The sequence below is a fragment of the Borostomias antarcticus genome, assembly GCF_949987555.1.
Source record: "Borostomias antarcticus genome assembly, chromosome: 27".
NCBI classification, from domain to species: Eukaryota; Metazoa; Chordata; class Actinopteri; order Stomiiformes; family Stomiidae; genus Borostomias; species Borostomias antarcticus.
Genome location: NC_140260.1, coordinates 3612083 through 3622734, shown reverse-complemented (window position 1 = coordinate 3622734; position 10652 = coordinate 3612083). Strand labels below are relative to the sequence as shown.

General features: G+C 43.2%; 1 protein-coding gene across 1 annotated transcript; it reads left to right on the top strand.

Annotated features, from left to right (window-relative positions):
* Positions 1-9498: 9498 nt before the first annotated feature.
* Positions 9499-10344, top strand: LOC311326421 (uncharacterized protein; the record flags this gene model as incomplete). Its single annotated transcript, XM_084459314.1, has 3 exons — positions 9499-9654; positions 9763-9918; positions 10077-10344. 3 exons carry the CDS (start codon positions 9499-9501, stop codon positions 10329-10331), a joined length of 567 nt encoding a protein of 188 aa, XP_084315440.1. The 3' UTR covers positions 10332-10344.
* Positions 10345-10652: the final 308 nt, after the last annotated feature.

The window sequence follows — 10652 nt, the reverse complement described above, 5'->3', positions numbered from 1 at the left end:
GAGAGAACTACAACGATCCCTCTATTGTATTTTAGATTGCTATTCTTGCACTTTGCCTTCAGCACTAGATTATGCTCTTAGTCACTTGTTTTAGAAAGGAGATGCACTTGTGAGTTCTGGCAAGTAGCCTAGTAGGCTAGTAGCCTACATTGGCTTTTCCTACGTTAAATGCAATTATTGTTAGTTGCTTTGGATAAACGCGTCTGCTAAATTACTGTAATACAATGAGATCTAGGCTACGGATCCGGGCATCTGTCGCGTTTTGAGAACTTCACTGGAGAGTGCAGCTGATCAGAGCACTATGTTGGTGTGCTTCGTAAACATGAGTCAATTGCTCTTGAATTATCTGTATGCCGAGATGAATCCAGTGATGTCCACCTCTTGAAATTTGGTCGAATTTACTGACCGCTAGATCAGTGAAACCCGGGGCTGCCAAGTCTCAGACACGCATTGCAGCCTATTCTCACGCTCACTCGCCACGCTTCACAATTCTCACTCGGAGAAATGACCAACCTCAAAAAAGCCTACTACCAATTCAATGGCTATGGGACTCTTTTTTTTATTATTACTTGAACGAACGCTAATCTCGCCTCTGGGTCGTCCTTCGCGCTCAAAGAACGCTACCCAAATCTACCTATCGGGGAGGAGAGAGGGAGCCGTCCCGGTGGGGGGAGAGGGGGGTTGGTGCTTGTGACTACACTTAGTGAACGCTTTGCTTAGCAACCACTCGCAGCAACCTCGCCTTTTTATTAATTACACCCGTGTTTACCTAATGTAGATATCCTATTTCCAAAATGCACTCATCAGTCCGACTCCAACACTTCCACACCCCTATCAAGACCACTAGAGGGCGCCTCGCCACGTTACATCTCCCATTGCTTTTATGATGTCATAGTAGACGTTGCTGACGCAGACACTTAACAGACACCACGTCTTGACCCGACGTCAGTTGCCGAGATAGATAGGCTACTGTAGGCCTAGATATATTATAGGTGTTCGTAATAATTAAATTACATCGAGATGGATAAAACATGTGTTTGAGAACAAGGTAATAATAACAATTAAACGTTATTTGTATAGCCGCTTTCATACAGATAAATTCAGCTCAAAGTGCTTTACAACAGAGCATTTAAATTAAAGAATGTGAAATTTAATGATGCTTCATTCGTAGACTTTAGGAGAAAAACACTGAGCCCAGCCTGCTAAATCTACTCAAAGACGCCACCTGGCGGTGGTGCATCACTAAAACGAAATAACACCCGTCTGAAATCCCACGAGATTTCCAACGGGATTTCCCTGCCAAATACCGCGACGTGAAATGCTGCAGCGACATTTCTAACTTCCCACATCTGTATGGCACCAATGGCGGCAAGCTGCACGTGCGCCTAGTTCAATTGGGAGCAATTTTGGCAAATAACGCAGACAATAACATTACACTGCTAAAATAACACGTGGAAAAATATTAGCTTAAGTGCAATAATTTTATCAAAATACAAAACAATACGTTTTCACTGCACTGTATCAAGAGTTAATTAGAGATGTTTATTTCGGATGGTTAAGAGAGAGAACGGATTGTGTCCAATGGCGTTGGCCAACATGAGGTTGGAAAAGCCATTTAACGATTGTCTTCGACAATTCAATCAAGCCCAATCAAACAATCGAAATTAATGGACCTGTATCTTGGCAATAATCACAAGCTGAACCTTCAGTGATATCCGAATGTTGTCTGTTCGTGGCTAGAGCTCGCAGGCTGACGACAAAAAAAGCTGGCTGGTAGCTAGAAAGTGGTTGATTGATTAGTGCTAACCAGCTAGCTACTAGCTAGCACCAACATTACAGTGCTAAAATAATAGCGAGCTGGCAGGGTATCGGTCTATGGAAGTGTGTCTCAGTTCGTCCTAATTTCAAACTAGGACTCACTGAACATGACTATAGCAGTCATGTACCAAGGCTCGAAACGTGGTGGACTAGTAACTAGTGCTAGCTAGCAGTGTAATATTGCTACACTGCTAAGACAGCGGCCCGGCAGGCATGTAACTTACGTTAACAGTCTTATCTATGGAACTGAAAAAGTTAAACGGGTCGGGAAAATGCAGAGGATAAGTAATTCAATTCTGAGTTACTTACCTGGTCATGAAATAGGCTACTGACATCAAGCATCAAATACCGTCTCACTGGGTTGTTCCAAACACTGCCGACGGTGTCAACGGCTGACAAGTTCAGACTGCTCGAGGTCTCGCGCGGTTGTCCAATGAGCATGCGCAGATTCAAACAGGCTGCATTTTCGATTTAAATGTACTTCATATTTTTAGGTTTATGCGCAGTGTCTATGAATAGCGTAAATTTTATGAGTAAATCTATAATAAAACGTACTCTTATATTGCAATTTATTTATTACATTAATAAAATGTGTACATATTCAAAAAAAAAATAAGTTCTCACTGAAACTTAATATTACAATGTAGATATTATCAACATTTTCTTTATATATTTTACTAGACCACAAAGTTAGTTTTTACAGTGCAGGACTTTCCAGCACGGTAGGCCTAGCTGGATAACACTTTACCAAACAGAAACCAAAAGAATTCTGTATGAGCAGAATAATAATAATAATAATAATATTATTATTATTATAATAATAATAATATTATTATTATTATTATATTTATCTGCCCCAGTCTGACTGAAGTCCTATAAAGCAACTGGTTATTCACCAGATCACTGATGAAGAGGAGGTTCACCCAGGATCTCATATTACCCAGAGCCATCACTGCTAGTCCTCTAATCAACCAGTATCAACACATCATTTATATGACAACTTGGTTAAACAAAGCTCAGAGAGGAATATGTACTCTATTCTGTCTTCAATTGGGGGTGTTTTTGTCAAAGAATGAATACAGAATAATTGTAGAAAATTCTTACTCTAAAGTTTATCCCCATTATGGACTTACTTGTTTTCTCTAAGTCAGTGTGTCAGATCCAGAAGTCACTAGCTACTCTGATGAGGTGGAATGGATCACTGACTGTTTAAGTGTCTGCGTCAGCAACGTCTACTATGACATCATAAAAGCAATGGGAGATGTAACGAATGAATGTTTCATTCTCTTTTTTAATTCTGTTGTCCTATGCCTCCATCTAGTGGTCGTTTAATAGGTTGCAGTTCCCGCTTGTCTATTGTATTGGTTCAAGCGTCGCTTGTTGCTAGTTGTGCTTACATAGAGAGCATAGGCCTGTTGTGGTATTTCCCATGCCTCTGTAATATGATCTTTAGAAACGTCGTTAGACACGAAATAGCTTCCTCACTTGCTCCAGCACGCATGCGCACAGCGTGCTGGAGCAACGATTGTGCGCTGTGCGCATTAGTGCTGGAGCAAGTGAGGAAGCTATTTCGTTTCGAAAGACGTTTCTAAAGATCATGGCATGTGAAAACCACAACAGTTATGCTCTATGTAAGCACAACTAGCGATTCATCCAGACAGATTGATGAAAACAACCGTTTCGCGGCAGAAATAGATTTTTAGAAGCTGCATTCTCGTTGCCCCGATCACCGCCATTACATGGATATACTGGCTCGCGCTGGATTTTACATTTCTTCTAAAGGCCTCCGAACTACACCAAAGTGATCTCGGTGAGTCAAACGTCTTATATGTCGTAAATAAGGTCCAGGTTGTCAAAAACGAGCATTGTCCTTTAATAGCAAATATATTTTTTAATTATCATTGCTTTGTGATTAATTGTTCTTTCCCTTTTGAGTAAATCTGTTTGCAGTTATATCCGGAAAAGTTTTTGTCATTCTTCAATATTTTATTGATTACTTGATTAATTATTTATAGTTTTTCAACTTTTTATTATTATAAGTATTATATATATAATAATTCTACTTGATACTGGATATAAGTGGTTTTGAGGGTGTTAAATTGTTAAATGGATGTAGATGGTTTGGTGTTGAGCTTTGGTTCTTGAGTGATTGGTGGTCTGTTTGATATCTGGTTTAGAGGTGTCTTGGTTTTTGATAGAATAAGCATTGGTTTATGGGTTTGCTTTAGTAGATTGGTATAGACGTACATACATATATTACGCTTTGCATATTGTGTGTGTGTGGAGTGAAAGGACTGTGAGTGGACGGACAGTAGGACTCAACTTGCTGACAGGCAAAGTGGTGTGGACATTTCGATGTCTACGTCAAAATCGTTTTTATTTTAATTCATTATTTTCTGGCATACAGCGGTTAATGAGGGGATTGTCCTCTGGTGCACAATACCCTAAGCTTGCATCAAACCAGGCTTTGTGGTTTTTAATTTGTAAAAATTAAAAGTGCTTAAATGGGACCGATCGCTCCCTGTGCTGAAGACTAGGGTTGAGTTGAGCAAGATTAGATCTGGATAGGAAGTTTAGTCAGAGCAAGAAGAGTCCCATGTCCGTGAGTGATTGAGTGTTCATTTCTTTATTAATTACATAATTGATAAAGCTTCATTTTATAGTATTGGATTCTTAAGAAGTCTATTAATAGTTTGAATTGTTAACAGTTTATTAATTTGTGAGGATTTCAAGATGCCATCTGTAATAGGTGTTAATGTGCCCATGCTCACACCGGTGGAACAACTCAAACGCGATTATCCAATACTGAAGGGCATCTGTGATAAATCTAAAAGCTGGGCACAGAGATGGTCTGACTTGCCTCAGCCTTGGCCGTCTTCAGGAAGCTTTGATGAAGGACTCATTCAGGACTCATTCAGAACAACGTTCTGGTTGAGGCATACAAAGGCATACAAACGGGAAGACAAGGTAAGGTTCGAAAAGAAAAAAGAGATACTGAACTCGCAGTCTTGACACTGTTCGGTAAAGTAGGGCGGAGACAGAAAGCAGCTGTGGAGGCAGCAGCTACCACAGCCCGAACTGTAATAGAGGAGGCCAATAACAAGACGGACATACTGCTGAGTGTAATTGATGTGCCGTTCTCCCATACGGCCCCAGTCTTGACCCTGCCTCCTTATGAAGCTCAGAAGGAAACTACTAAGGCTTATCCACAGCTACCCGTGCTAAATACTGAGGGAAGATATGTCATCAAAGATGATAATAATGACATTATGCAGACGGGAAATGCCAGGACGACCGTTGTAACTCATCCTGATGTGAAGCGCAAAACCAAGAAATTAGATAAGCATCCGACACCAGCTGAAAAGAAGAAGAAGAAGAAAAGCAAAAAGGGCAAACATGAAAGTGACAGTGGCTCTTCTGAAGAGGAAGGAGCGGATATGGGAGGATATAGTGAGCGCATTAGACAGATTATGGCACGTGCTGAGAGGAGAGGGAGAAAGGACCAAGAAACAGACTCTAGTAGCAGTAGTGAAGAAGAGAGCAAGGAGTCTGACTCTGATGATGGTGCGAAGGCCAAGGCACAGGTGAATAAGGAGCTGAGAGATATGGAAAAGAAGTTGGATTCCATTAACGCGTCAAAGACTGAACTTGAATCTGAACTGTCTGCAGCTAAAAAGGGTGAGGATGTGACTCACTTGGAGGAGGCATTGAGGGATCTCTCTGCAGTTCGGACTGAGGTGCAGACACAAACACGTCAGATGCAAAAGGAGTTGGAAAAATATGACCTTCGTCCAAGACCTAGTAAACCTGAGGAGAAAAGTGAATCGGAAGGCACACGTACATCAAGAAAGAAGAAAAAAGAGAAGAATAAAGGTGACGGGAAGATGTTTCCGGTGGTGGTTAGTGGTGCTCATATGAACTACAAGCCCTGGCAGGCTAGTGACATGTCTGCAATCTTGGATAAACTGCCAATTCTCCAAGATGGCGCTCATCCTTGGATGACGAAGATTGATCAGCTATCACAAGGCATCTCACTCGCCATGGGTGACATTAAGAGGATCTTGTCTTCAGTACTAGGAGTACCGCCAATGGAAGAAATTCTGGAAAAGGCTGGAATGGCTTTATCATTTTCGACGCCTTAGGTGACAGAGGAAGATGTGCTCTTCCTCTGTGATTTATGATGCTGAACTTTTCGCTGCCAATAGAGGACGTTTGTGGAGAACCCTGAAGGAGATGTACCCTACCAATGTACACCCAGGCAATATCATTTTCGACGCCTTAGGTGACAGAGAGAAGATGTGCTCATACAGCGATGTATGATGCTGAACTTTTCGCTGCCAATAGAGGACGTTTTTGGAGAACCCTGAAGGAGATGTACCCTACCAATGTACACCCAGGCAATATCATTTTCGACGCCTTAGGTGACAGAGAGAATCCCAGAGCATATGTGGCACAAGTTTACCAACAGTGGAGAGACCTCATGGGAAACGATCCTGAGGAGCACAAGTTGGAACGCGCTATGCTGCGATTGAAGCTCCAAGAAGGCTTGCCTCAGTCCGTGAGGAGTAAATTGGGGGAAGTGGTTGGTCTTGGGTCTATGGTAAAGAACATCTACATTGATCATATCACTCATCTAGTGGAGCATTACAGGAAGAAGGAACGGGCCCTGAAGGAACAAGATGAAGAGATGATGAGGAAACTCACCCAAACACAGTTAATGGATGGGAAACGGAGAGAAAAGGAGAAGTAGCAAGCTGTCATTCTACAGGAACCACAGCCGCAGCCCCAAACACAGCCACAGCCCCAAACACAGCCACGGCTCCAAACGCAACTGCAGTTCCAAACACAGCCACAGCTCCAAACACAGCCGCAGTTCCAAACACAGCCACAGCTCCAAACGCAACCGCAGTTCCAAACACAGCCACAGCTCCAAACGCAACCGCAGTTCCTAACACAGCCACAGCTCCAAACACAGCCACAGCTCCAAACGCAACCGCAGTTCCTAACACAGCCACAGTTCCAACCGCAACCGCAGTTCCAACCACAACCACAGTTCCAACCACAATCGCAGTTCCAACCACAGTCACAGGTTCAACTGCAACCTCAGCAACAGCCAATGATGCAGCCTCCAGCTCCACTCCCTGCTTCTCAACAGCCTCAGGCGTGGAGAGGCGGCGGAAGAGGAGTCTTTAGAGGTAGAGGGAACTTTGGACGTGGAGGTAGAGGAACAATGCAACGTGCATGGGTCGATGGATTGTGCTTCAACTGTGATCAACCTGGACATCTAGCTCGTAATTGTCCCGGAGGAACTCGTGGAGGCGGCCGGGGCAATAGAGGAGGATGGGTGGCTGTTCCTCTTGATAATCTTGACTTTTCATGTGCTCAAATGCGAGAGTCTACTCAGGGTCCAGTAAACCCCTACGGAGGCCCGGAGCCCGGTGGGTTCTAGGGCTGCCCGGAGAATCTGAAGAGGGGGTGTGAGCTAGTGGTGTTGAGGCCAGATGAGGATCCAGCTATTTGGTTAGAAATTAACGGCCGACGAACGAAGATGATCATTGATTCTGATTCTGAGCAGCTTATACTTGTGTCCAGCCTCGAGACGCCACTCACCTCCAAAAGTCTGGTCAATTTGTTCGGACAATCGGATTTGAAGGGATTAAACAGCTCATTCCCACTACGACTCCAGTGGTGCTCAAGTACAAGGATCAGCAAGCTATAATACCTGTTCTTGTGTCAGAGAAAACACCTATTGGTCTGCTTGGAAGAGATGCTCTGTGTCAATTAAAGTTTAGAAGGCTTTTATTTTGAAATGCCACATCAGAATCTAGTGAAACTCCACAGGTCAGACCCAGAGGAGGTCTACTACCACTGTGTAGCATAGAACCCGTGGCATCTTGGGTAGTTTTCTTTTAATCCTGATTTAATCCTGATTTAAGCAGTTTGAGACTTTAGAAGGCTTTTATTTTGAAATGCCACATCAGAATCTCATGATTTAATCCTGATTTAAGCAGTTTGAGACTTTAGAAGGCTTTTATTTTGAAATGCCACATCAGAATCTCGTGAAACTCCACAGGTCAGACCCAGAGACGGTCTACTACCACTGTGTAGTATAGAACCCGTGGCACCTTGAGTAGTTTTCTTTTAATCCTGATTTAATCCTGATTTAAGCAGTTTGAGACTTTAGAAGGCTTTTATTTTGAAATGCCACATCAGAATCTCGTGAAACTCCACGATTCAGACCCAGAGGAGGTCTACTACCACTCTGTAGCATAGAACCCGTGGCATCTTGGGTAGTTTTCTTTTAATCCTGATTTAATCCTGATTTAAGCAGTTTGAGACTTTAGAAGGCTTTTATTTTGAAATGCCACATCAGAATCTCGTGAAACTCCACGAGTCAGAACCAGAAGAGGTCTTCTACCACTCTGTAGCATAGAACCCGTGGCATCTTGGGTAGTTTTCTTTTAATCTGATTTAATCCTGATTTAAGCAGTTTTGATACTTTAGAAGGCTTTTATTTTGAAATGCCACATCAGAATCTCGTAAAACTCCACAGGACAGACCCAGACCCAGTCTACTTCAACTGTGTACCATAGAACCCGTGGCATCTTGGGTACTTTTCTTTTAATCCTGATTAAATCCTGATTTAAGCAGTTTTTGAGACTTTAGAAGACTTTTATTTTGAGATGCCACATCAGAATCTCGTGAAACTCCACAGGACAGACCCAGACCCAGTCTACTTCAACTGTGTACCATAGTACCCGTGGCATCTTGGGTACTTTTCTTTTAATCCTGATTAAATCCTGATTTAAGCAGTTTTTGAGACTTTAGAAGACTTTTATTTTGAGATGCCACATCAGAATCTCGTGAAACTCCACAGGACAGACCCAGACCCAGTCTACTACAACTGTGTAGCATAGAACCTGTGGCATCTTGGGTAGTTTTCTTTTAATCCTGATTTAATCCTGATTTAAGCAGTTTTTCTATGTTCTAAATGTTCTAAACATTTTCTTTGTCTTCTACAACTTCTTCACCTCGCTCATGAAGGAGCACAAGGGGGAAGTGACGACTGTCCAGTTCTATCTGGCCAACGTCACCAACTTCTTAAAGTTTTTGGAAGAGGTCCGTCCAAAACACTGTCTCCTCTCTAAAATTGAGCTCTCCGGCATCATCCGGGAGGTGAAACTCATCGGAAAGAGCAACAGGAGACAGGTGAACCTCCCGTCAAACGAAAGAAGCACGAGGTCCTCCCAACAAAGGCGGACCTCCGTGCCTTCAAAGACGAGGCGAGGATCCCCGAGCAGCTGGGTATGTAGTCTGTTATTACACTATCGCATGCAATGAGTTAAGGTCGATCATGAGGTTTCCTGTTCACTCTTCAGTCTTCTCTTGTCTCCATTCTCTCTCCTCAGACAAGCTCAAGGACAAGGTGGAGGACTCCACCAAGGTCCTCTTGTACGGCTACATGGCAGGGTATTGGGCATGCACCTACGGTCACCGGACCGGGGTGTACCCCAACATGACGGACAAGGAGGTGGAAGAGGCCCAGACCTGGCACGACCGCCTGGCCAAGAGGGCCACCAGCAGCCAGGCAGCCCCACCGCCAGCCCCAGCGGGTTCCTCGTTCATGTGCGTGCATAAATAATCAAAATGGAAACACACAAACAGAATCTCTTTATAGACATGCGGTTTACAGTGTATTGTACTGTGTCACTCTCTCTTTTTGTCTATTGCTCTCAATTGGTCAAAGAACACAAAACCTCCAAACAGTATGCAGAGGCCATCCTGGTACTGACGGAGGAGGAGTTCGCATTGTTGGAGGCATGGCTACAAATCAAAGTAAGTTTTCTATAAGTTTACTGTGTGTACTCTGTTGTTAATTCCTCAGTATGTACAATCACAATTTATCCCAGCTGTGAATAAATACAAGCTACTTTATCTTTAAAGGCATCCATCCCTAGAGAGAAGAACAAATATGTTCTTTATACAAAGGGAAAGAACATCTGTAAGAACCTGAGCCAGCTGTTCGGGAGGGCATGGCGGGATGCCGGGCTCCAGGGGAGCCCTGACTTCACCCTCATACGGACCGCTGTCTCCAAATATGTAAGTGTGCACACATGCTTTAATATATTACAAAGACACCAAATGGGAAAATAGACTACTGTGTTTTTGAAAAAGTTGTTATTGTATTGTATTTTGAGCATTGATGTTTGTTGTTTTCATGTCTCTGTCTCTCTATTATGTTTCTTTATGTTTTTCAGACAAGGGACAGTCAAAGCACAGAGGACGGGAAAAAGGTCACTGACTTCATGTGCCATAGCACGCAAGTCAGTGACCTGTACTACGCCATTAACCCTGATGAGGAGGAGGCAGCAAAGGTCCGGGCCATCATCGCCTCCGTGCTGGAGGGCCCAGTGGAGCAGCCCAAGCAGGGGAAGAAGGCGGCGGCTAAGAGGAAGCGGAGGGAGGAAGAGGTTTCTTCCTCCAGTGAGGATGAGGAGGGAAAGGTTATTTAAAAGTGACTTTTATCTTTCAGACAGTGACACGTATATGAATGCAAAATATATACGTTCAAGGATCAAAGACAATATCTAGTTTAGTTTATTACACTGTCGTTATCATATTTGACTGAGCAAGTCAGGCATCATAAAGCACACATTGCTTTTCCATCCCACAATCTTCTATCAGGTGCCCTACCAGGTCCATGTACAGTCTAATTGTTCATAAGACACTCTTGCTGACAAAAGCATTTTCCAGGCATGGAAACACAAAATGTCAAAAGGTGAATAAAAGCATTTCTACCACAAGAATACATGTTCTAATGATGATTCCTATAA